Source organism: Pan troglodytes, chromosome 9 (assembly GCF_028858775.2).
Source record: "Pan troglodytes isolate AG18354 chromosome 9, NHGRI_mPanTro3-v2.0_pri, whole genome shotgun sequence".
Classification (NCBI taxonomy): Eukaryota; Metazoa; Chordata; class Mammalia; order Primates; family Hominidae; genus Pan; species Pan troglodytes.
In genome coordinates this window covers 57,975,254-58,003,168 of record NC_072407.2, presented here as the reverse complement: position 1 = coordinate 58,003,168, position 27,915 = coordinate 57,975,254, and the positions used below count along the sequence as shown (strand labels likewise).

General features: G+C 35.5%; 1 protein-coding gene across 1 annotated transcript; it reads left to right on the top strand.

Moving 5' to 3' along the window:
- The first annotated feature begins 16,259 nt into the window (after positions 1 to 16,259).
- Positions 16,260 to 17,192, top strand: LOC466888 (olfactory receptor 4C16-like). The gene has a single exon (XM_016922369.2). It carries the CDS (start codon positions 16,260 to 16,262, stop codon positions 17,190 to 17,192), a length of 933 nt encoding a protein of 310 aa, XP_016777858.2.
- Positions 17,193 to 27,915: the final 10,723 nt, after the last annotated feature.

Here is a 27,915-nt window from a genome sequence, read left to right as displayed (position 1 = left end):
TGTGGTCTCAAAGTGACAGTCATAGAGTGAGGCACAACTTGCTTAAAAATTCACTCAATCCGTTAACATTTTCTGAAGACATAAATCAATCTGCAAAATCCTCCAGGATTTGATTAAACTTGAGGTTGGTGAGGTTCAAGGAGCTGCAACTTGGTCTGCAATTTGACTTGAGCACCACCTTGTGGGAAGGAAATTAATCAAAGGGTGATTTAGGTACCGAAATTACAATTAACCAGATTGTCCTAATCTAAGCAGGGATTAGGGTGTGTGGTTTGTTCTTGTAACAGTTTATTAAATAGTTCTGAGAATATATCTACATCCACACATTTATGATAGCATGGCCTTAGCTTATTTGTCCACACGTTTGACAAATTTCCCAGTTTTAAAAAATGTATTGTCAACTTCCTTATTAATAGGCTTTTTCCCTTCAGATTGAAAGTCTTTATCCTTCTGTTTTTCTCTGAATGATCTGAAGTGTTGGGCATCAGTTATTAGTTCTGTAAATGGTCTGTTTTAACCCCCTCCAAATAGATTTTAAGACATTTTAAATCTGGAGGCAGTCCAGATACTAAAGCTGCAGCTGCTCCAGAAGCCATCTTGAGCTTCATCTGTTCCTAATTTATTTCAAATATTTGTTTCTAGTTCTTCCTACAATTAGCAAAATTCTTCCACTTTATTGTACGTGTTATTGTAAATGTGGTTCCAACCAGTTTTCATGGAGCAGACTGTTAAAATAACTCTTCTTACACAGTTACATTTTTACCTAGAGCATGTTACAATTCCAGGACCACAGGCTTCTACTCCTGGGAGGATGGCTTCTGGTCTCAGGGGCAGGGCATTTATCTATATTGACAAATGTCTGCTAAAGCAGAGTTAATACAGTAGAGAGACATTCCTTAAAATCAACTGATTCTTTTCATAAGTTAAGGCCTTTTTGGTAAATTGATGATATTTTTCATAGTTTATGAAGCTTTTAAAAAGACAAACACATGATCTCACTTATATGTGGAATCTGAAAAAGTCAAACTCATAGAAGTAGAGAGTAGAATGGTGGTTACCAGAAGCTAGGAAAGGAGGTAGATCAAGAAAAGGGAGCTGTTAGGCAAAGGGTACAACGTTCTAGTTAGGAGAAATGTGTTTTGCAGTATCTGTTGCGCAGCAGGGTGACTGTAATCAATTACAATGTATTTAATCATTGCTAAAAGATTGTACTTTAAATGTTCTTACTACAAAAAAAGATAAGTATGTAAAGTAATTAATATGTTAATTAGGCTGATTTGGTCATTCCATAATGTATACATGTATTGAAACATCACGTTGTACCCCATGAATATATACAATTATAATTTGTCAATTAAAAATAAAATTAAACATAAAAATTACAATAAGCTCATTTTATACTCCGGTTTTTGTCTATGTTATAGGGGATAGCATACTTGACTTTCAGAGACTTTAAAAGGGGTGTGGTAACTACATCAAAATGGCATTTAAATTTGAGTATTTAATATTTAGTTTATAGATGGAAAAATATTAAGATGTAAATTATCTTATTTTGTCACAAAATGTATATTTTTCAATAATGAAACATAAATCAATGTTGACAGTTGGGGACATAGAACTCATATATTGATCACTTCTCGTGGCCTTCATTCCATTCAGTAGATCCAGATTTCCGTCTGGAATTCATTTTCCTTCTGACTAAAAGACTAGCTTAACATTTAGTGTAGTGCAGTTGGGTGCTGATGCATTTCTTGACTTTTAAATATCTACAAGTCTTTAATTCACATTTTTTGTGTGTGAAAAGATGTTATTGCTGAGTGTTGATTCTGGGTTGACAATTCCATTTTGCTCCACTGTCTTCTGGGTTACATTGTTTCTGGTGAAAAATCTAATGCAATTCTTACCTCTATTCCTCTGTACATAATGTGTTTTTCACTTTAGCTGCTTTTAAAATGTTCTTTTTATCACTGTTTTACCAATTTGTTGTGAAATATCTTTTAGTATATTTTTCTTCATAATATTTTTGCTTACAGTTTGTTGAATTCTTGGATCTGTGGGTTTATAATTTTCATCAAATTTGGAAAATTTTTGGCCATTATTTCCTCACATATATATTTTTTCTGTTCTTTCTCCAAATGTATTCTGTGAGGATTCCAATTACTTATATGCTAGGCTATTTAACATTTTCTCACAGCCAGTCAAAGTTATGTTTATTTATTTTTCAGTTCATCTTTTTTATTCCTCAATTTAGATACTTGGTACATCTTCAAGTTCACTAACCTTTTTCTGCAGCAGTGGCCAGTCTTTGGCAGCGTTCATTCTTCAGTTAATCTTCCATCCAGTGTGTTTTCATCTCAGTTATTGTATTTTTTAATTGCTAACATTTCAGTGTGGGTCTTTTTTATGTTTTTCATATCTCTGCATAGCATATTCAACTTTATTTTTATTGTCTTGAAAATATTAAACATAGTTATAATTATTTTAATGCATTCAATTTACAAATTCAAAAGTTGTTGTCATTTTAGTGTTGGTTTGAACTTGTGTTTCCTCTGATTTTGGATTATATAGTCCTGCTACTTTATATACTTAGTAAAGTTTTATTGGATGATAAATAGTATGAACTTTATCTTGTTTGCCAGATATTTTACATTCCTTTAAGCATTTTTGAACTTCCTTTAGTGGACTAGAGCAGTGTTTGGTTTATGACAGTTTGTTAAGTCACTACTGAGGCCAACCATTTCTGAATACTTTCCCTGGGGCACTGAGAATTGTGTTGTTCTATTCTGGTGAGTGGGAAACCCAAACTCTTACAGGTTCTGTGTGAGTTCCAGGAATTTTCTATCTAACATCACTAGTCCTGACTGATGCCCTAAAGATATCAATATCCTAAAGATTTCAACTCTCCACAAATTAACATACAGATTAAAGAGTTTCCCAGTAAAGTAACTAATAAATATTTTTTAATGAGCCATGTTTGTTTATATTTAAAAAATAAATACGTAAAATCTGGTCTGATAACTTTAGACTAAAAATTGGAGGAAAAGCCTATAAAATATTAAAATATAGCACAAATTGACAATAACCATAACTGAACACAAACCCCTGATCATAATAGGTACCAAATTTTGGAATAAGATTAAGGTGGTAGGTATCTCAAATTATTGGAAAAAAAATAGTTATTCCAAAAAGTTGATGGGCAATGTGCAACTATCTGGAAAAATATTACAACATGGTAAAATATTACAACATGGAAAAATACTTAAACATGGTAAATTTTTAAAAGATACTTACATTTACAAATTTTTAAAAAATACTTACAACATGGTAAATTTTTAAAAGATACAAGTTTAAAATGAAAATATATATAAATGTAGTAGAGAAAACTGGCTTCCCCTTCATCTTGTGCCATGAATGGAAGTTTCCTAAGGCCTCTGAGACGCTAAGCAGATGCTGCCATACTTCCTATGCAGCCTGCGGAACTATTAAACCTCTTTTCTTTATAAATTACCCAGTTTCAGGTATTTCTTTATAGCAGTGCAAGAACAGACATAACACAATTAAGATATTTCATGTAATTAAATAAATAGGAAAATAGATTGATGTGTAATGCAGTATTAAAGGTGTGGGAACAAGAATGACTCTATTTTAGATGCTAATCCTTCATGTAACTGCTGATTAACCCCAAGTCTGAGAATGCCTCCAAGATGTCTAGCTGATGTATTATTATTTATGTAGAAACGCCTGTTCACTGTAAGTTTCACCTTTCTTCTAAGACAACCCTTGATACTGTTGAATACATCATAGGCTGTGATGCTTGTAGATTCTATTAGTCACCTACATATCCCTTCCAGAGCACATATATTTTTCTCCAAGATATAAGCCCTGGGTCTTGGGGATTTTGGTGTAGAGATTTATCTGTCTTGTGGCTGCCCAACATCATGTTTATGCCTGTAAGTTTCCCCAATAAATCACCTTTCTACCAACAAGCTGAATTTGTTTCCCTCATTCTTTGGTTTCTCAGCTCGTTCTGTGTTTGGAAGTCACTTTGCATATATGACCCTTTCATGAAACAAGAATTTTTGTTTGTTGCATAAAATTTTGCGAAGAATGTTAGAGACTTTTTCAGTCAAGAATTTTCTTTATTTAAATAATCTTAAATCAAGGAGAATAATTGAGGCTAACATGTCAAAAGTCTAATCTTTATATAATATTGAAATTTAAAATATAAAAATATTGTTAATCATTTTATTTCGTTTTAAAATATGTAATTCATTTAGGTCAGGAATCCTTCAAGAAAACACATTTTTTAAAGAAATTCTTCACATAGGATAGCAATAAAAGTAAAAACAGAATTCCCACCCCATCATCACAAAAATATTAGAAGAAAAATATCCAAAATGATGTACATAATAAATTGTAGTTTTCAAAAATTCAGACATAATAACACAAAGAGTAGGAATTTTTAAAAACATTCAAGAAAAATAAGTTAACCAATGTTATTGATCAGGATTACATTCAGGCAACCAAGACTGTCACCTTGGGTGGCTGAAGTGAAAGCAGAAGTGGCCGAATATGGGTTGCATGGCATCTGCTCCCATACTGAGAACCCAGAGATCCTGAGGCTAGAGTTTGCCAAAGCTAATACCAAGGTGACCCAGAAGGAAACTAACAGCTCTACACTCAAATATAGTTGACTCCTATCTCAAAGCACATTTCCTTATTGATTTCTATGACCTATGGAAGAAGCTCTGACCCCACATTCCCAGAGGCCTCAGCTCCCACATAGTACACCTCACAAAGCTGATTTCAGATATTATCCCTAATCGGTTGACTTAACCATACACCACTTACACCTCTGATATGACAGTGGCCTCCCCTACATACTCAGCAACCTTGTCTGATCCACATAGGAAGAATAGAAATCTGGATAATTGTTAGTTCTTCAGTAGCTGGAAACCCTAGATTAATTTCTGTTGTGGCCTTCTCTGCCGAAAATCAATCAAGAGACATCATTTTGGAAATCCTGGTGGGTACCAGAACGGGCACCTAGAGCATTCACCATTCCCGTGGATGAAGAAGTTATTTTCCTTTCCTCCAAAGACTGCATTCTTAATTTGACCCAGTATCCTGCTTCCTAACTCTTCTTTCTCCCTCTCCCCTTTCCTGCCCTATCCTGGAAACATTTCTTCAACATCTTACTGGAGAAAATCATCCAGATCCCTTCTAATGGCCATCATTCTCTACAACTGTCCGAACCAAACAAAGAGTAAAAATATTATTGAAAGATAAATTTCAGATATCTTAATGGGTTCTGTGTATGTGCATGCACACTTAAAAATAGTACAGAACTATGTTAGTCCTGTCAGGTAATTTTATTAACTTGTGTAAGGCAACAAGAAAAAAATAAGATTTTATTCTATATGAGATGTAAAGTTTTAAAAATTGGGCAATTTCATTTTGCTTTGTGACCCTATTTATCCTTATTACTAAAGGGATTTAGCATCAGTTGCAGCTGTGGCTGTCATTTATGTGTTCTCATTTTGGAAAAAAGGTTAGCATTATAATAACTGATATTATAAATATGTAAATCTAGTTAATGTTTGATATCCAAAAGAAAACCAAAATGTAAAAGGCAAACAAATAAGAGATATTCTCTCCAAGTTACTCTAGAATGTTTATCAAGATTTGAAATCAATATTTGAGAGTCAACATTCATATTTTAACAGTGAGTCTGATTGCCATGACTAATTTATACGTGGTACCTGTGGGTACTTGTTGGTAACCACTTGGTGGGTACTACATGGTCATATCCATGAAGGACGGAAATGTCAGAAATGACATGGATGTAGTCATTTAGCTCTTTAGCCTTTCCAATGCTGACTTCTAAGCTGACAAATTACTTTGGCTAAATACTAAGGCTGAAGTTCAACTTCAGAGCATTGCTATTTAAAAGTCTGCTACAAGATACTCAAATTTGAGAAATAATTGTCTATACACTAAAAAGGTACCCACAGGTACCATATGTATAATTAATGGAAACTTTGAAGAGACATGAAGGTCTTGAGTGAGAGGAGATCTATGCATTTGATCTGCATAAAAGGAAGGGGATAAAATGTTAACAGGAATATACCCTGTGCAAAGGCAGAGAATTGGTGTGAATTCACAGACTGGGAGAAACAAACGAGGCGTTAGCACAATTCTTGACTGGGTAGGTTACTGGATAGAGAAACACCATGAAGGCAGCTGATGTAATGATTTCAGGGAATATTTACTATGTTAGGGGAGTTGGGGCCTGGTAGTAGGGACCGTTTTTGGTGGCTCAATAGTCACCAAAGCTTCAGATTCATCTCTGAAGCTTCTGACCAAGAAATTATTGGCTGCTAGAAGTTATCACAGGAGAGTTGGTAAACAACAGTGCCAATTAGCATAGAAGCAGTTTTGGCAGCAAACATTCGAATAATTAAAATATGGCATCAGCCTTGGAGACCAAGAGACCATGTTGGAAGGAGATATTGACCACAGTTTGCCATAAACCTCAGGGAATGCATTTTTCCTTTACCTGCTTCATGAGCCAGAGGCAGGGGCTGAAGTTCCAAGGAATCTGTAAGCAGGGCTGATCTAAAGAATGCATCATCACCATCACCTCAGCATAGCTCCTGGCCCCAATAAATTATACCCTAGAGAAACACTTGATATATGCAACTGACATTTATACATCATCTAATACATTATATTGGGTTTTATATTAATTATCAAATAGGATAAAGGTAAATCTATCTTTGAGGCCAAAGTGTCTGTCAGTAGAATCTGTCAATCATATCTGCTTAAGATTCAGAGTTCTGGAAGTTCATCTATTTATTGAGATGTCTGGCAAACCTGTAAGAGAGAACAGCTCATTGCTATTTTCCAGGCAAGAGATCTTATTCTCCTTGGCCAGGCTTTTGAGTCCAGGCTATAGCCTAGGAAACAAAGAACCCTAATATATCATACGTTTTCTAAAATTTTTATTATTATGCCTTTGCTAACCTCTGCAAGTCATCTTTAATTAATTCCAGTATATAGTGGTAGAAGAAAATATTTTTGAAAATGTGGTTGCTATTAATAGAAGCATAATCATATGGCTCAGATCTAACTTTCCAGATGACATAGTTTAATACTATTTAACAAGTGAAGTGACATCTTTATGGCTCAAAGAAATTCTACTTCTTTTACTAGATATCTATTTAGACATCTATTTTAGTCTAAATATGACACATATCCAGTGACTAAGTATTGACATTTTAAAATTGACTGATAAAACAAGCCCATGTTTTTTGTGGATTACCAATTTATCCATGTACCTAATAAAAACAACAATAACAAAACTGAGCATTCTTCAATTTAATTCTTTCCTTATAATGTGGAGATTATTAGTTCTGTTTGCAAATACTCCAGCCCTCTTCTGTTTTTGCACGTAGTGCGATTGTATTTCCTGGGCTGCTTGTATAAATGTCATAATATTATCTTATAATGCTGAATATTGGGATATCCTGTAATGCATTCCTGTCAATTTCATTCCGAGGGGACATGTTAAAAAATGTTCATAGTTGGCTGGGTGCGGTGGCTCACACCTGTAATCCCAGCACTTTGGGAGGACCAGGTGGGCAGATCACGAGCTCGGGAGTTCAAGACCAGGCTGACCAACGTAGTGAAACCCCATCTCTACTAAAAATACAAAAAAATTAGCTGGATGTGGTGGTGTGTGCCTGTAATCCCAGATACTCGGGAGACTGAGGCAGGAGAATCATGTGAATCTGGAAGACGGAGGTTGCAGTGAGCTGGGATTGTGCCACTGCACTCCAGCCTGGGCGACAGTGAGAGACTCCAACTCAAAAAAAAAAAAAGTTAATAGTTGTACTGTTTATAGTAGTCAAATATTGACAGGATAATGGTTAAGCATGTTTTGAAATGATCACACAATAAAACATGATATAGCAGTGAAAATAATTCTATAACTACATTCAACAATGGATACAAAACTTAGTAACTATATTGAGTGAAAATTCTGCATACAGCATGATAAGTTATTTAAAATTCAAAACCAGGTAAAAATAAAAAAACATACATATGTGAGAAAGATAATTTAGTTTTAAAAAGGAAGATAGCTATACATGAACAAGTTAGAGAATAGGAAAGGGATTAAAATAGATTTAATCATTAGTAACATTTTAATTTTGGAGATGGGTATAAATTTACAAGTGTTTGCTGTACTACTTAAACAAAGGTAGAAAAAGCAATAATATAAAATAAATAAAATAGAGTAGTTTGGAAAGAGGTGAACTCTACAGTTGACATTGCTAGAACTGGTTCCTTCTGCTTGTCTGTTGACTCTGCTTTCTTCTGTATTAGTTCCATTTTTGATCAGGCTTTCTCCACTCCTGGTAAGACAACAGGCAAGAATTGTGGGTCTGTACTTTCAGAAACTCCTTTTTTTTAAAAAAAAAAAAAAAAAAGAACAATTGTTCTCAATATTTCAAGTGAAAGCATTGAATTTACATCTCATTTGCTGCTAGATTCCTGATCTGATCATCACAGCTTTGTATATATGTTTTCTGATTGACCAAGCAGGGGCCATATTTCCATTTTTGAGAAACAACACTACCCAAACCTCATATACTGAATTTGGGCAAGTTGTGGTTTTTCAGAGGAAAATCAGGGTTCTGTTATCGAAGCAGGAAAATGGGCTCCTGTCAGACACAGAAAATCAGGGCTCACTGAGGCAGTTTTTATAACTCTGGTTTAGCCACCATTATGAAGTATGTTGGATGTACCCACAAAAGTATTTAGATGTTGTGCGGCAAAATAATAAATGTCCTGCAAAGGTTGAATGCATCCTCCTTATTGATACTACATTCCACACATCATGAAAATTATATTCTACCATGGAGACAACCAACATTTTCAATGTCCCCATAATAGGCTTGAGGTCTCCCAGTGCTATTGATTGTGTCAGTAAATCACTTCTATGAAAGGGATTCCTGAAGCAGTATTTGTTGTGTTGGAGGATCAGACCTCACTTCTATCTGTTGCCTTATAAATTAGTGGTCTTAGTGCAGTTCAGAAAGAAATAGAAAAGATTCTTTTATTTACCATTACAGAGGTAGTTTTACAGAAAATATAAGTATATATTTCATATTTTTAAATTTGATTTTATTTGTTTTATTCATTCATCCATTTACTATTGATTTTTTATTATTTCTATTCCCATTTTTATTAGTTTATTTCATTTCATTTATTGTTTCTTTAGTACTTTCCCTTAAGTTATTAGGGTACAGGTGGTATTTGGTTACATGAGTAAATTCTTTAGTGGTGGTTTGTTAATCCATAATGGTATCTCATCAATCATTGCTATTGATTATTACTTACATACTATAAATTGTGGTTTACAAGTGCTTATTATGGTAGATATGATGGAGAACAAGATAGTCATGATTCCTACCCTCAACAAATGCTTACAATTTATAGTACTGCTAAGAGTTTGAGGATGAAATAAAAATTCTTTCCTGGTTTCTGGCCTTATATAAAATTTTCCTATTTTAAATTTCTCTAGTAATTGATCACCTCAATCAGGACTTGTATGTGTGTGAATTTCAGGCTGTCATGCTCATGTGATCTTATGCACAGAACTCACACACTGCTTGCTGAAAGTCTACTCATTGGGTTTTATATTTTCATGATTGTATTACGATCCTTTGAACATGTATATTGAGATCCTTCGGTTGTTCTTTTAAATTTTGGTGCAACACAACATTTTGGTTCTGGCTCAATTCTTCAGTCTCTCTGTTTCTTTTGGATGACGTCACACGACCTCATGATTTAAACTGTCATTTACAAATAATGATTTCCAAATCAAATTCTGCAGTACTGACTTGAAATTTATACTTAAAAAAATTCAACGGTCTACTGAATATTTCTACTTGTATATGCCATGGTTGCCTGAATTTCAACCTGTCCTCATTACCTTACTTTTATTCTAAGATCCTCAACCTGAGATACCACTACTCAGCCATTCTGAATATCATTCATCATCATCACTTTCTAGTACTCTCTGGTCTTAGGCTAGTATAAAAAAAGTGGAAAGAGGAAAAAACACAGAATAAAACAGTAATTGGTACAGATCTTAATATTGAACTTACTAAATATGTAACCTGGGCAAGCTGCTTAGCTTCTGTGAGTTTCAGTTTTCTCTCATGTGAAATGTTATTACTGAGGACTAAGCTCTAATATTTTAATCTTACTCAAATTTCTATCTAGGGGGTCTGGGGAGTCATGCCCTACAAACCATAAATTCTCATCAGAAGGGCTTTATTTGACCCTGTATGTCATGACTTACTTTCCAATCGACTCTGGTATAACAAGGAAGAAAATCAAAATATTTTACCCCAAAACATGTTTCTCTGTCATATCTCGAAATGGCACTGCAAAACTGTTCCTTGTGGGAAACATCTACATTTTATAAAGAATATCCTTTTCACTTTTATTTTCCTTCCTTCCTTTCCAGGTCCAGGAGATAATCAACTAAGAGCTGGGCACCCTTTTAGGTCCAATAAGAAACATTTTACAACCTGCTCTCTCTGAAGTCTGCTGAGAGCTTCCTTTGCACAATAAAACTTGGTCTCCGCAATGCTTTATCTTAACCTGAACATTCCTTTCTATTGATCCTAAGTCTTCAGATAAACTCAACCAATTGACAACCAGAAAATGTTTAAATTTACCTATAGCCTGGAAGTATGCACTTTGAGTTGTCCAGCCTTTCTGAACCAAACCAATGTATTTCTTAAATGTATTTGATTGATGTCTCATGCCTCCCTAAAATATATAAAACCAAGCTGTTCCCCGACCACCTTGGGCACATGTTCTCACGACCTCCTGAGGGCTGTGTCACAGGCCATGGTCACTCATAATTGGCTCAGAATAAATCTCTTAAAATGTTTTACAGAGTTTGACTCTTCTTGTTAACATTAACACATAACTCATGGGATAGTTATGTGAATTCAAATATATAACTTATGTAAAGTGACAAGCACGGAGCCAAGTATATAAAAGGTATTCAATAAAAATTTGGTGAAGTAATATTATTCCAACAAAGTTTATTCCTTAATACATGTTTTTATTTACTAACATGAGTTAGTAAATAAAATGGAAATTAATTTGAAAAAAAGTATGAGATTCAGTGCTGATCATATATATCAATCCTCAGGTGACTTGCTATAAATCTGTGGTTCATTGGTGGGGGTTTGTCTGTAGCCCACAGAATAGAATCTCTAGTTTCAGAACACCACTCTGCCTTCTCTAGATTTTACTTGCAAATGTACTACAAGTGTGTTACAGGAGCTAAAAAAAGTTCGTTTCCTAATTCAGGGAGTGGCAAGTTAGGGCACTGGGTGGATGCAGAGTTATTTCTTGGTGAACCACTTTTTTTTTAACCAATGATGCTATTTTTTCTTCTTCCTGTTCTGTCTTACCCTCTCCATCACCTATGTTATATTTCTCCTCTTTTTCACTGGTACCTTTGGTGTGCCTGAAGCACCTAACACCTCCACATCCTTGCACCTATCTGGTTACTGGATATGAGAAGGGTTAACTTGTTGTTAACTTGTTAGTTTAACTTTTTTGTTTTGACTAAATACACAAAGCAAAAGCTAAATTTATCCCAACACCTGAGAAGTTTCTGATTGGCAAAATAAAGAAAAACTTTAGGGAATAATTCTCTCTAGAATGCTCTTCTCTTCAGTCATTATGTGTTAAACTATTCCCTCAAGGTTGTAGAAAGAAACATTTTAAAACATATTCTATGGGAAGGCTGCTTTCAAAAAGGGATGTACGGGCAAGACTAATTTAGAGACTCTTCTGACATGTAAGTGATAGGTTATTTTCATCTTTGTGAGCTCAGAGAGTTATTACAGATTAATTCAAAATAATTTAAAAATATATTTCTATGTTTTGCAACTGTACAGTTCTCAAATTCTCTGAGAAAAAAAAATGGCAGGAAAAAAACAACCCAAAATTTAAAGGTTTACTGTTAATGTGGAATAATACATCACCTTTGGAATAAAATCATCTTTTGAACTCAAAAAATATTTTATGAGCGCTAGTCATATGAAAAGCCATCATTTTTGTGTGGGGAGAAAAGGATACTTTCCTTGTCTTGAGGTTTAGTACAGTTTCTTGAGATGGCAGAGTGAATAAAAGTTCACTATTTTGTTTTTAAATGTAAGGTACCTGTGCAAGATAAGCACTCACTAAAGGTTGATGAGTACTGGAGACTTAGGAAAGATTATGCCTGTTAAACAACTAGAGAAAAGGCTAATAGAGAATAGTGACCTTAACAAAGTTTCTGGAGAATGCCAAACTTTCCTCCCAGTGACAAATTTGAAGAGCATACTGTATACCACAGCATAGAATTATTGCCCCTTCCTTGTTTCTTAAAAGGTACCATAATATAATTTGTAACTGATACACATTTGAGATTTCATATGAAAAGTTAAATAACTACTCCTCAGGAAATGTTTAGAGCAAACCTGAAAATGTGGAGGTTAATGTTAAATATTGAAGATGAAAAATAATATGCTATATATGTGGTAGGAATGTGGTTGATAATATTTTGGGTTAAAAAAATCTTCCCTCTTGTTCAATATTTCTCCCTGCCCAGCCTTTGCCCATGTGTCATGTTTAACACCCTCATAACTCCATTATTCTCCTGCTATCTATTTAGTAAGATTTGGAAAGAGAGGTAATTAAATATTAATTATATGACATTTGGAACAACAACCTGATATAGGAAGCATAGGTAATGGGTGTTGAATTGCATGACAACCTTTCGTTTCTCAGGCCAGGTGGTTTTTCAGGGCATCCCTTGGCTGGATAACAGGAATCATGGGATTCACTGACTAGAGTGAGGCGCCCAAGGAGGACAGATTATATCAGGCTTGAATTTGGCATTTGGAAGGATACAGCAGCTTGGGACAACCTGTTTTCTTTACCGCAGAGAATGGTAAATTATGCCTAGAAATAAATGAGAATAGGGATTCTCTCAACTATAGAAGTCGAGTATAAAACTGATTTAGGAAGGGCTGGGTAGTTTAAGAGAATCCTTAAGGAAAACATTGCTTCTTGCTGTGGCCTCTGCAATACCACATAGAAGCATAGAAGGAGCCTCCTAACCCTGAAGTCTACCCTCATTTGTCCTCCACGATGTCCTGGTTGCTTTTCTTTCAGCTCTTCTCTGTTACCTCCAAAACCTCCATTGCCTGCTTATTATTGTTTGACCAGTGTAGCCAGCCATCTTAAAGTTAGCTACTCTTGTTTGAGAAATTGAAGAAAATGCAGTAGTTATTAGAAGATATGCTATATTACTGGTGCTGCTTTGTCTCCAGACCATTGTAACCCACTTTTGTGTCTGATTTCTTTGAGAACTTGAAAGCTGTTAATACTTCTCTGGAAAAAAAGTGAATGTAGAATCATGCACACACATATGCACAAAAGTGTGCATTACTATCAGGAGGCTATGAGAAATGTAAAGGCTCTCCTTGCATCTCTTAAGGGCCAAGGATTCATATAAAGAAAAAAAATTCTTGAGATGATCATTTTTATGGGAGTCAGAGTCCCAAAGCCTTCCATGGCCATGTGATGCCGTGCAGAGAACATCTTCTACTCCAGGTCATGGAGCTACTTGACTGAGTTATTTAAAATTGATCTCAGGCTGTTTTATTTTGGTTTTTTTTTTTTGGCATTTTAAGTGAGGAGCATATTTGTCAGTCTACTATTCTTAATAGCTCAAGTAAATTAATGATGTGAATGTGTTTTGCAATCAGAATAATATTAAAATAACCAATAGTACTATTACATTTTTAGAGGTAAGAGAGAATGCTCAAGTCAAAAACACCAAGCACCTATATTATACTAGACACTGGATTTGGTACAGTGGAAAGTAATATCCAGAGAAAACCTAGCTTTCCAATATTCTTATTCCAAGAAGGAAGCTAAAAGAAGTACACAAATAATTGTCTTTAAGCAATTATGTGTAATGGTATAAGAAAAAGTATAATGGTAGGCCTTAAAAAGCAGCAGAGGTAATTTTCTTTATTGCAAGACAATTATTGAAGGCCACTTACAGGACGTTTCTTCACAGTTGTGTCTTGAAGTTTCAAGATGGTTGAAGTAGCTAGAAATGGAAAGGAATTCCAGAGAGGAAGACAGATATTGACTATTGATTAAACTATTGAATAAATATTTGATGAGGATTTATAATGATTAGTTAATTAATTATAGTTAGTTAACTATAATTAAATTATATATAATTTTAAACTATATATAATTTAAAATAATAAAGTAAAAAAAGTTAAATTATATGTATATAATTTTAATTTACCTAAAAAACTATGTCCAAATGTATAATACTAATAATCTTGTTCTGGAAATAACCTGATGGGATTGCTAATATGAAGACCAACAGCTGTACACTCAACAGAATGCTCAAAATCATAGAATATTAGAGATGAAAATGACCGTTGCCTCCAAAGTCTACCATGTTTTTCTCAAGTACAAATACTTTAAGATGGATCACTGTTTTAAATGAATAAGGAAAAAATAAGCTTATTGTAATGATTAACATACCAACTCAGTTCCCTTATAGTTTAAGGCACTTTTCAGAGGTTATAGAATCCAAAGATACATATACTTTTTATTCTGAGCACTCCAAAGTGAATAACTTCATCATTTTCCTTTTTTTTTTTTTTGGAGGAAAATAAGGTATATTTCAAATCTGTTCAGGAGAGTAAAATTTATCCAGGGGAGGAAGAAATATATATAAGGGGAATTCTGTATCTGTTTTATCTATCATACTATTTGCCTTGGCCAACTCACAACTTTCAACACGACGTTTTGAAGGTAAGGATGGAATTGGGGAGAAATACAATGGGTTAAGTATGTCTTCTAGGTTATAGTTAAATAAATTACACTTCCGGTTATATTTTGATATTTATATATGTACCTTCCAATAACATCTTAACAAGAAAGATCTCGAGTAAATATTTTGTTCTTGAAAGTGAAGCCTCATGGTAATATTTTTTCCACATTAAAATAAACAAATCTTCATTGAAAGAAGTGACATTTCAAAGTTGAATGATCATTGACTTTTCTGGAAAAAAAAATTGAAGAAGTCAATTACCGACTAACTATAATCTCTCTTTTCTCTAAAACCACGTTTTCCTCCCTCTTCTGAATCTCTGCTCTGCTCTAGGAACATGGGGTTTTCAGATACATGGATAATAAAAAACCTGCTGGGGATTACGACTATGACCCGGGCCTACACTAACTTTCTGGTGACATCCCTCCAAACCACCCCAGTTACAAAATGCTCAAGCTGAAAACTTAAATTGTGAAATCATAAACTAGTGAGTAATAATACCCCATTCTCATTTCTTCTCATATAAATGTAAACTCAGGAATTCTGAGTGTTCCAAGAGGTGTTTTAATAAATAAGAAGGAGAAAATTAGAAATGCAGAATTTAAAATATTACCAACTATCAAAGAATATTCATTTGAATTTATTAGTACACATCAGTACAATCATAATGATGCTTCAAGGTAGAAGCATATTAATTAGAGGTTGTAGGTGTTTCCTTAGCCTCTTTTTAACCTGGAATACCTGGGGGAAATTTTGCATAGAAGTTGAGATTATTATGTATTTATAAATATTATATATCTATATGAATCTGTAATTATAAACTATGTATAAATAAGACGTTCTCTATGGGATGGTGGTGGTGTGGGACTTTATATCATAGATCTCCAAGGGCAGTTTACTATATCCTAAATGCTGAGTGATAAACCATGCAAAAAATAGATGCTAATATTTATTGAAAGTGGAAAAAAATGAAGTTAATTTACAATAGATCCATACCATTTTACATACATTGAACTGGAAAAAATAATCAGAATGATGCCAAAGTTAACAAGGGCTTGTATGTGAAGAATGCTACAGCAAAGTATGATATTCGTAAGCATATTTGAGACTCATAGTAACCCTATGAAATGGTCATTAAAATTGAAAAACAAAGTACTGAAGTGACTTATTAAGAAACCACTAATAAAATGTCTCTGATGAGAAATATTCAATTTTGCATAAAATGCTGAATAACATCACATAGCGTACAATAAATTAACTCTTTTTTTCAGATAAAAAATTTCATATTTGCCTCTTCTCATTCATGAAAACCATGCAACTGAATAACAATGTGACTGAGTTCATTTTGCTTGGGTTGACACAGGATCCTTTATGGAAGAAAATAGTGTTTGTTATTATATTTTTCTTCTATTTGGGGACATTGTTGGGTAACTTGTTGATTATTACTACCATCAAGACCAGCCAGACACTTCAGAGCCCAATGTACTTCTTTCTTTTCTACTTGTCCTTATCTGATACCTGTTTCTCTACTTCCATAGCCCCTAGAATGATTGCGGATGCCCTTTCAAAGAATAACACTATCTCTTTCAGCGAGTGCATGATCCAAGTCTTTACATTCCATTTCTTTGGCTGCCTGGAGATTTTCATCCTTATCCTCATGGCTGTTGACCGCTATGTGGCCATCTGTAAGCCCCTGCACTACATGACCATCATGAACCACCGGGTATGTGGTGTGTTGGTGGCTGTGGCCTGGATGGGATCTTGTGTGCATTCTTTAGCTCAGATATTTCTTGCCTTGAGTTTGCCTTTCTGTGGCCCCAATGTGATTGACCACTATTTCTGTGACTTGCAGCCCTTGTTGAAACTAGCCTGTTCAGACACCTATGTGGTCAACCTACTCCTGGTTTCCAACAGTGGGGCCATTTGTACACTGAGTTTTGTCACGCTGATGTTCTCCTATGCCATCATCTTGCATTCTCTGAGAAACCACAGTGCTGAAGGAAGAAAGAAAGCACTTTCCACCTGTGTCTCCCACATTATTGTGGTCATCTTGTTCTTTGGACCTTGCATATTTATATACACACGCCCTGCAACCACATTCCCCATGGATAAGATGATAGCTGTGTTTTATACACTTGGAACACCTTTGCTCAACCCTCTGATTTATACGCTGAGGAACGCAGAAGTGAAAAGTGCCATGAGAAAGTTGTGGAGCAAGAAATTGATCTCAGATGTAAAAACGTGAATGAAGGTCCCAAATTCTTCATTATAGTTTGGAATGACCTGGAAGAAGTCAATAGAGACTATTATCTCCTTATTGTTGATTTAATGTAACTCTTGGAGCATGAGTGTTAGTTCCTTCAGGAAAAGAGACAGTGTGGATAAATAACATTGATTAGTGTTGAGTCAATTTTATGTGAGGAAGAGACAGCATGAGGTACAAAGAGATACATAAAGTTCATTTCCTTTACTGCTGTGTTTCTGGCTCTCCTGACTGCCAAATGTCATTTATGGCTTTGGTCTGATGTTTGTCTGTTCTTCTCCATGTTGACTTCTTCTGGAGTTCCCTGCTAATAGTTACCCATATATATACTCACAGTCTGACAGATTTTCCCTCTTCTTAATGGTTTTCTTTATTAGATACTTTGGTTTTGTCATGTCTGATGATCAACTTAGTTGTTCTTCCTGACTCAGCAGAAAGTACCAGATTTAAATAAGTGTAGAAGCTTCTTGTTGTAAGGGACAGTATATATGACTTAAGTAATCTCCCTTTCAATTTCTTGAGCGATATACTGAAATCTTATCATAAGTGTTCATAAGTTTACCTAGATCTTTCTAAAACAGTGACAGAACCCAGAGAGAAAATCCACCCTTCTGAAAGAGCTATTGATATTAGGGAGACTCTCACTGCTGGAGTTGTAGTCACATAGTTATTCTTTTTGTAAAATCTACTTTTTATTTTTAATGGAATCTCTTCTAATTTGGGGAAGCATTAATGTTTCTCTTGAATCAACAATTATAGTAATTTGTTTATAAGAGAGGGCTACTATGACTACAAGATAGATAGCTCAAATTAAGGTAGAGATATTTATGTGAGCTAGAAATACAGAGTGCAATAAGTTGATGGTAGAAACTTTGATAATATTAACAGATTAAACAAGGAATGTGATAACCCAGGGAAATCTTTTTAGGATTTGAAACAGAAATAGTTACATCACAGATATGAATTATTTTAGTGACATTTCCAAATAATGCAGAAGAAAGGAACTTGAATAGAGCAATGGAGATGTTTGGATAAAAAGTATATTTCTGCAGTGGAGATGGCTGTCACCTTTTGTCTCTTTTATTAACTCATCTGGTCTCTGCTGAAATCAAATGGATTATAGTGGGTAATGATGGTGTCTCAATCACAGCTCCTTTTCCTGAGTACTTTACACTTAGATTGATCGCAGAAATTTTGACAGCAGGTAAATGCATACTTATCGATCCTTATAAATACAGAAGACAAAATCAGCTATTTTTAAATAGCACATACAAAAGATACTGAGTGACCGATCAGGAATACTAAAATTCTTTGCAACCTCAACTACACATTATGAAATGGATATTATCAGATTCAACAAATCTTAAGTTCTGATGGATATACAGCCTGAAATGGTAAGAGGTTGACCTAAGCAGGTCAGAAGGCAAGAGTAATACATGAACAAATGAATGATTCTAATTCTCATATCACTCACTCTTGTTAAATCAATGCCTCTTTCCAAACTCATGTGTATGGCCTCATTGGCAGTAATCTGTGATGAATGGACAGAGGAGGAAAGGATTTTGGTTGGGTTTTCAGACAAGTCAACTCAATACATGGGCATTAATCTGTAAGGAAGAGCTGCCCATCACAGTATAATTCAAAAGTGGTCTCAAAGATAAGTAGCATGGAAAAATTATGCTAGTGAACAAAGTCCTTAGTCACAAATTTGTTTTCTGCCTAGTATGAAGAGAGAGAGGTGCCTTGGATTATGGATATACATTGATTCAGGGGCAGTAGCAAGTGCCTAGGTTGTTGATCCATCTGGAAGATGAAAAGTGTGAGCAAAGTGGTCTAGAAAAGACTTGTGTAAGTGGGCCTATACAAGTGAGAACTAACTAGAAAAGATGTACAAGAGAGTAGAATTTAATTATCCAGATGATCAGGATGAACTATGCTCTGCCTATCCATCCTAATGTTATCCATTAACAGCACAAAAGGCACATGAACAGAACGTGTCTGTACTGGCAAGAATGTGAGCTATGCCTGGGCTCAGCAAGATGAGCTCCCTACCACAAATGCTGATCTGCCTTCTGCCACCTATTAGTGTCCAACCTTCCAGTAGCAGATTCCGTGCCAGAACACTCAGTGTGATGCCAGTTCCTGGGAAAATAGTCATGTGCCTGATAGCGGGTTGATTATATAAGACCTCTTCCATCCTGAAAATGGAAGCAATTTCTCCTTATCAGAAACAATAAATACAGTAGACATAGATTTGCTTTCCATCTCCACAGTGCCTTCATCTATACCAACATTTGACAACTTGCAGACAGACTGATACGTTGACGTAATATCCCTTAAACATTGCCTAGGATCTGGTGCCCATTTTGGGGCAAAGGAGATGTAAAATGTTCCGATGACCTCAGAATTCACTGATCTTCCCATGTAGCCCATCATCCATAAGCATTCAGCTTCATAGAAGAGGGGAAGGGTCTGTTAAGAACTCAGTCAAGGGAATAGCTAGAAGTCAGCTCTGGAGGAGATGGGATACTGTTCCCAGGATTCTGTATATGCATCCTGATCTGATCCCTACACACCATATATTTGATATTTGATATATGGTGTGTAGTTCCCATTTGCCTACCATACATCATTTTGAGATCCAAGGGACAAAAGTAGAGTGTTTTCTGTTGTTTTTACTCCCAGGAGCTCACTTTCCTAGTCTTCAGTTTCATGAGGACAGAGGTCCTGGTTTCTAGAGAAGAATATAATATTTACCAGGAACACAGCAGAAATCACTATTTTGTGTTTCTTATACAAGTAAATCAGCAGATTAAAAAAAGAGTTATTGTTCTGGCTGGGGTACTTGATTCTGGTTGTTGGGAGTAGCTAGGGTTGACACTATAGATTGGGACAGAGATGAGTGTATTCGGAATACAGGGACCGTAGTGGAATCTCTCTCAGCAGTTACACACCCAACAATAACTGTAACTAGACATTTTCAGCAACTACAACCCAATAAGAACAAGGGATAGAACTCCTGTAGACAAATTTTTCAGTCACCGCACAAAGCAGACAATCCAAACCAACTGAAGATTCTGGCCAAGAGTGAGAGAAATCTAGAATGAGAGGTGTTAGGGGGAGATGGTCTCTATCAGCTATTGTTGTGGGAATTGCTGCAGTAAGGAATGTATCTCAGGTCTGTGTCCTTCTTTAGGTTTAGTTTGAAAAACATGACTGGTCACAATTCTAAGGGGATTCTCAATTATTACCACCTAGACTCCAGCCACACACTCAATTGAGAACACTGGCTGCTATCACGTTCATCTCATCCTCTCACACTACCAGATGCTTTGGCATCTGTGTTTTTTTTGTTGTTGTTTTTTGGAGACGGATTCGCACTCTGTCGCCCAAGCTGGAGTGCAGTGGTGCCATCTCCTTTCACTGCAACCTCTGCCTCCTGGGTTCAAGTAATTCTCCTGCCTCAGCCTCCTGAGTAGCTGGGACCACAGGCAAACATTGAGGGGCCAGTCTAATTTTTTATATTTTAGCAGAGACAGGGTTTCACCATGTTGCCTAGGCTGGTCTCTAACTCCTGAGCTCAGGCAATCTGCCTGCCTTGGCCTCCCAAAGTGTTTGTTTGTTGGTTTGTTTTGTTTGTTTGTTTGTGTTTTGAGAGAGAGACTGAGTCTTGTTCTGTTGCCCAGGTTGGAGTGCAGTGGTGTGATCTTGGCTCAGTACAACCTCCACCTCCTGGATTAAAGTCATTCTCCTGCCTCAGCTTCCCAAGTAGCTGAGACTACAGGCATGTGCCACCACGCCCAGCTAATTTTTGTATTTTTTAACAGAAATGGGGTTTCACTACATATTGGCCAGGGCTGGTCTCGAACTCCTGACCTCAGGCGATCTGCCCACCTTGGCCTCCCAAAGTGCTGGGATTACAGGTGTGAGCCACCATGCCCAGCTGAGCGGACTGTTTTTTGACACAGTCTCCAGTGTATCTGCGGTGGGTCCAGAGCACCCACTGACAAGATCTTGGAGTTTCATTTCTAAGTGTTGCTATGGAAAGATAGTCAGTATACATCTTTCTTTAAAGGAGGAAGTTATGTGACAAGCGTTAGACTATCTTTTTTTTAGTGACTATAAGCACAGTGTAAAATAGAAACTGCAAGTGGATAAAGGCATAAGATTATTTTTAATAGAAAGAATGATAAGAAATGTTTAACGGTGAGTACCTTTTTAAGAATGGAAAAGAAGATGATTGGATTTTCTCATTCTTCACATTATTGAAATATTTGAATTTTCAAAACTTATGTGTGTGTTCCTTTATATTTTTATGTAAATAATTCATTTGCATGGTGATATTATGCAACTTTTGATTTTCTTCTTTTTATGTCATTATATTATGACAAAACTAATAAGTATATACTTTTAAAATAGAAGTTTTGCTAAATATGGTGAACTATCTGTAAAAATGTATTTCCTATGCCATCTAAATTGTTATTAACATAAGAGTAAAATAGAAAATTATGTGTTAATTCACAATGACAAAATGGATGATACAGGAAATACCAGTTGGTTGAAAGATTTTTCACACATTTTTGGAAATGTAGAGGAATATTACCAGGTAACTGATTTAGCAGGGTGGAGGAAGTTTTGTAGCCATCTGAGTAGGGATAGAGAAAACTAGCAAGTTAATTCACGTGCAAAACTCTTGAGATGCTAAAAGCTTGGACCATCAGGTTCTATAGAATGTAGTGGTGAAATATCCATTGAATTTCATGGCCATTATTTTCCACACAGCTGAGTGATATTTCTTTTACACTATCCTTCAAACTACTGGAGGTTTATTTTTTTGAAAGGTTGAACTAAATAATTGCTGGTATTAATGTGAAGGGCAGTGATTAAATGTGCAGCACCATGTACAAGGGTAAGTGAAAATCTACACTGTGAACTATGGGGCTCTTTCCTCTCGCAGCTCCCAGGATGTCAGCAGCCAGCACACAACATGACCTCCTTAATTTTCCACTATGCACATATGCTAAGTAAGAAGGTGGAGGATTCTTTTTCTAGATGAAAATATATGACTGCTATACTGGCTGCTTGCCCACAAAATAAACTAAAAATATACAGACACTGGCCACACATTTGGAGATTCCAAATAACTGGGTTTTGTTTGTTTATTTGTTTGTTTGTTTGTTTTAATTTCCTAGACTTTAAACATAAATGGAGGCTTTCTGGTTTCAGATACGATGGCAAGACTAGTGAAGGCTCCAATAAATTACACACTAGAGAAACACTCGACCTATGCATTTAACCTCTCTATATAATCTAATAAATTATGTTGAGTTTTAAACTGATGCAATAGAATGAAAATTATGTAGTAGATTCACTGTGCACAGGCTATCAGTCCCAAGGGAGGACTTCCACTGAGCAAAAGATAGTAAAGACTATCACAACGTCACCCACCAGGAATAGGGGTGTGAACACTTCAGCCCACTGCATCTTTGGCTGTAATTTCCACCACTTGCCTGAGTCTGATGAGACAAAACATTTACACTTTATTACTCACAGATAGCCTGCAAGTGACAGTAAAATCTAGGACTCATGGCAAGTCAGTCACCTAAAGCTCAGAAAAGCTGCCAAGGGCAGATGGAATCTCATCTGTGTTTGCCTCATGTTGCCTATAGCCGATGGACGCTGAAAGAAGTTCTCTCTGGATTTTATGCCCCAAGGACACCTAACTGGCTGAAATGCTAAAGTGTTGTAGGACATCCTGTTCGGAGGAGCAGAAACATAGCCTGGGCTATTCCACACAGTGACTCATCTCAGAATGTTGCATTTCCAGCACAATCTACAGTTTTTCTGAAAACCACAAGCAAGAAAAGTGAGGTAAAGCTGGGTTGACCAAGGCTACCCAGAAACCATCATGAAAAGGCAAATTAGTCTGTGATTGCCAGCCTTTTTGAGGTCTTCATTTTAAAGAATTTCTTATAGGCTAAAGTAACTGCAGACAAAGTCTGCCAATAGAAGCTACCACGTTCATTTAAGGCTCAAGGTTCTGGAAGTCTATTTATTGAGCTGTGAAACAAGTAAATAAGAAAGTAAAGATGATACACCTCATCATAATTTTTCAGACAGGAGATCTTATTCTACTTGACTGGGCTTTTGTGTCCAGGCTATATTCTGAGAATGAAAGAATTCTAAGATATAAAATATTCCAAGATTCTTCATTATTATGCCTCTCCTAACTTATGCAAGTGATCTTTAACTAATGTAGGTGTGTAGAGGTAGATGAGAATATTTTTCTAGATATGTTTCTCATTACCAGAAGCATAATCAAATACCTCAAATCTAACCTTCTAGATCACAAATTTTCACAGGATACCAGTTTATTTTAGTGTTCAAGAAATTTTATCCCCCATATCACTTAGATCAAATGACGAAAAATTGACATTTTAAAATTGACAGAAAAAAATGTAAACCCAGGTTGTCTTGTGGAATAAAAATTTATCCGTTCCTCTAATTAAAACAATAACAAAGTCTCAAAAAAAAAAAACAATAACAAAAACAGGACATTCTGCTACCCAATCCTTCTCTCCTAGTATGGGCAACTTACTAAGTTGGTTCACAAACACTCCAAAAATGTCCACATTTGTACTATTCATTGAAGTCAACTATTCATTGACAAGGTAAGAGATAAACCCATTTTGAAATAATCACACAAACAATACTGTATATCAATGAAATGTATCTACAACTATGCTTAATAACCAATACAAAACTTAATAACTTAATGCTGAATAAAAAGTAAAATCAATGCCTAAAACTCTACATATAGTATGTTAAATTGTTTAAAATTCAAAACCAGATAAATCTTTAAAAAACATATCCATCTTAGGCAAATATATTTTATTTTTAAGCAATAAGAGAATTATGCATTAACAAAATCAGGATATTGGCTACCTTTCAGGTAAGACAGGGGATAGCATAGAAAAGAGGTTAAAAATGGATTTAATTTTTGGTAACAGTTTAAGTTTTGGTATGGATAGTAAATTTACATGTATTTGTTATAGTAGTTAAATAAATGTAAAAAGCAATAACAGAAAACAAATATGATAAAATTGTTTGAAAATAGGTACATTCTGTTGTTAAAATTTTATTATAAGAACTGGTTCCTTCTAATTATCTGTTGGCTCTGCTTCCTTCTGTGTTGACCTTTTTCACTCTTGGTAAGATTATAAGCAGGAGTCCTGTATCTGTACTCTCAGCAACTCTATTAGGAAAAAGAAAATGACTTCTCTCAATAGTCCAGAAAAATGTGTTGACTTTGCATTTGTTTGCTAATAATGCTTCAATCCAAAGATTAACTCCTAGGAGACTTGTTTTATAATCAAGCTAGCGAGAGTCATATTAACACCCTTGGGAAGAAATTAACCCAACCAAACATTACACAGATATACTGAAAATGTCAAAGTTACGGCTACTTAGAGGAAAATCAGAGTTCAGAGCCCACCAAGAGAGTTTCCACAACTTGACGTTAGTGTTCTTACGAGGCAGGCAGGATGCATCTGCAAAAGTATTTAGATATTGTACATAAAAACAGCAAATGACCACCAAAGATTGCACGTTTTCTCCTTATTGAGACTACATTCCATACCATATTATGAAAAATATTGCACTGTATAATAGGCGCATCCTGACATTTTCAACATCTCATTTGACGTGTTGATTGTAAGTGCTAAGTCGTATCAGTGAAAGAGATTTCTACTGGAGCATTTGATGTATCTCAAGACCCGACCTCACTTACACTGCTATTCTTCTAAATAATTAGTTTTAGTGTAGTTCAGAAAGAATATTTTATTTATATCCTTAACCATCGCATAGGTAATTTTACAGAAAAGTTAGTTATAAACTATTATCCAAGCTCTCTTCCATTGTGTTTTCATTTGTCTTATTTATTAATTTACTTATATAGCAATTGATTATTTAATGCCAGCCATTAATTGTCATTTTCAACATTTTCTTAGGGTAGATAAGTGTGCAACCTGGGCAAGCTGCTTAAGTTCTGTGAGTTTCAGTTTTCTTTCAGTTTTATTACCTACTTCATGGAATATTTATGTGGATTAAAAGATCAAACTTTTATAAAATGATAAACAGAGCCTAGTATATAAAAAGCATTCAATACATATTTGGTAGAATAAAATTATATTAATAAAAATGTTTTAATAAGTGTTATTTTACTAACTTGAGTTAATAAAACAAATAGAAATGAAGTTGAAAAAAGTGAGATTAAGTTCTTGGTATACATATTAATTCTCAGGCCACTTGCTATAAATATGAGGGTTCTCAGAGGGAGATGTCTATATCCCACAGACTAGAACCTCTTGTTTTGAGACATCACACTTCCTTTCCTGCATACTACTTGCAAATAAATTATAAGTGTATTACAGAAGCTAGAAAAATTTGTTCCCCAATGCAGGGAGGGGCAACTTTAAATCACTGGTGGGAGTAGAAGTGTTTCTTGGTGATCCACAGCTTCTTTAACCAATGCCTTTCTGTTTTCTATCACCCTCTCCACCATCCATTTGTATTTTTCCTCTTTCTCCCTCATATCTTTGGTGTCCTTGAGGCACCTCCACATCCTCATTTGTATCTAATTACTGAGTATGAGGAAGATTAACTTACTGTTCTTGTAGGCTAAATAGACAAACCAAAAGTTAAATTTATTACAACATTGGAATTGTTTTCAATATGCAAAATAAGGGAAACTTTAGGGAATAATATTGTCTAGGATGCTAATACCTTTTATCATGTCTTGAAATATTCCCTCTGACAAGCAGGAAAAAATTTTTTCCTATATTCTATGGGAAGGCTGCTTTCAAAAAGATAATCTTGACACTAATTTAGAGAAAGGAATGGGAAAAAATGAATAATCAAATTTTTTCAAGGTTTTATGTTAATATATGAAATAAATAGAATAAAATATAATACTTGGAATAAAACAATCTGAATTTAACAAATACAAGCCTGAACTGGTAAAAGCTTGGCCTGAGCAGATCAGAAGAAAAGAGTGGTTCAGGAACAAATGGATAGTTCTGACTCTCATATGACTCATCTCTGTTAAATCAATGCCTCTTCCTCAAGTCACACATATGGCCTCACAGGGAATGCTCTGAGATGATCTGACAGAGGAGGAAAGGATTCTGTTCAGGTTCACAAACAAGTCACCACAATACATTGATATTAACCTAAAATGACATCCCAGCCCTAAATGGTGGCCTCAAAGGTATGTAGCCTAGAGAATTTCTGCTAGTGGACAAAATCCTGAATAATATTCTTGGTTTCAACTTTGTATAGAAGGGGAAGAGTCCTGGGTAATAAATATACATTGACTTGAAGCAGTGGTAAATGCCTAGTTTGTTGATCAAGTGTCTGGAAGGTCAGAAGACTGGACCAAGCGATCTGGAAAAGAGTTATGTGAATAGACCTATTGAAGTTGGAACTAACTTGAAAGCATGTACAAGAGAACAGGCTTTAACTATCTACACCATGAGGATGGACTGTGCTCTGACATGATCCAGCCTAAGGATATTCCAGTGATGGCACAATAAGCACATGGACAGAGTGTCTATACTGGCAAGGATGTTTTATGCTTGGGCTCAGAGACACGAGCTCCCTACCATAAATCCTGATCTGCCGTCTGCCCCCTGTGAGTGTCCAACATGCCAGTAGCAGAATCCATGCCTGAGCACTCAATGTGATGCCTATCTCTGGGAAAATATTTATGTGACTGATAGCGGGTTAATTATACAAAACCTCTTCCACCCTGAAAGTGAAAGCAATTGCTCCTAATCAGAAACAATAGACACTGTAGACATAGATTTGCCTCCTATCTCCATAGTGCCTTCATCTACACCAACATTTGACAACTCGCAGACAGATTGATACATTGATATAATATCCCTTAAAGATTGCCTAGGACCTTTTAGGGCAAAGGAGATATAAAATATTCTCATGATCTCAGAATTCACTGATCTTACCATATAGCCCATCACCCGTAAGCTTCTAGCTTCATAGAAGAGGGGAAAGGATTGTTAAGAGTTCAATCAAGGGACTAGATAGAAGTCAGCGCTGGAGGAGACGGGATGCTGTCTTCAGGATTCAGAGTATGCATTGAATGCTGAACCGATGCCTGATATGTGGTGTGGAGTCCCCATTTGCCTGCCATACATCATTCTGAGATCCAAAGGGTGAAAGTGAGTGTTTTCTATTTTTTACACTCCCAGAAACTCACTTTCTTAGTCTTCAGATTCATGAGGACAGAAGTCCTGGTTTCTAGAGAGAAGAAGATATTTTCCAGGAACACAGCAGGAACACTATTTTGTGCTCCTTACACAAATGGACCGGCACGCAAAAAAAAAAATAGTTACTATTTTTACTAGGGTACTTGATTCTGGTTTTTATGAGTAGCTAGTGTTGTTATAATGGATTAGGACAGAGATGATTATATCCAGAATGCAGAGAATGTAGTGGAATCTCTCTTAGCACTTGCACACCAGGGATAACTGTAACTGGACAATTGCGGCAACTACAGTAAATAAGAACAAGGCAACTAGGGATCAAACTCTTATAGATAAAGCTTTCAGTCACCCCACAAGGCAGACAACCCAAACCAACTGAAGTTCTGGCCAAGGGTGAAAGAAATCAAGGGTGAGAAAATGGG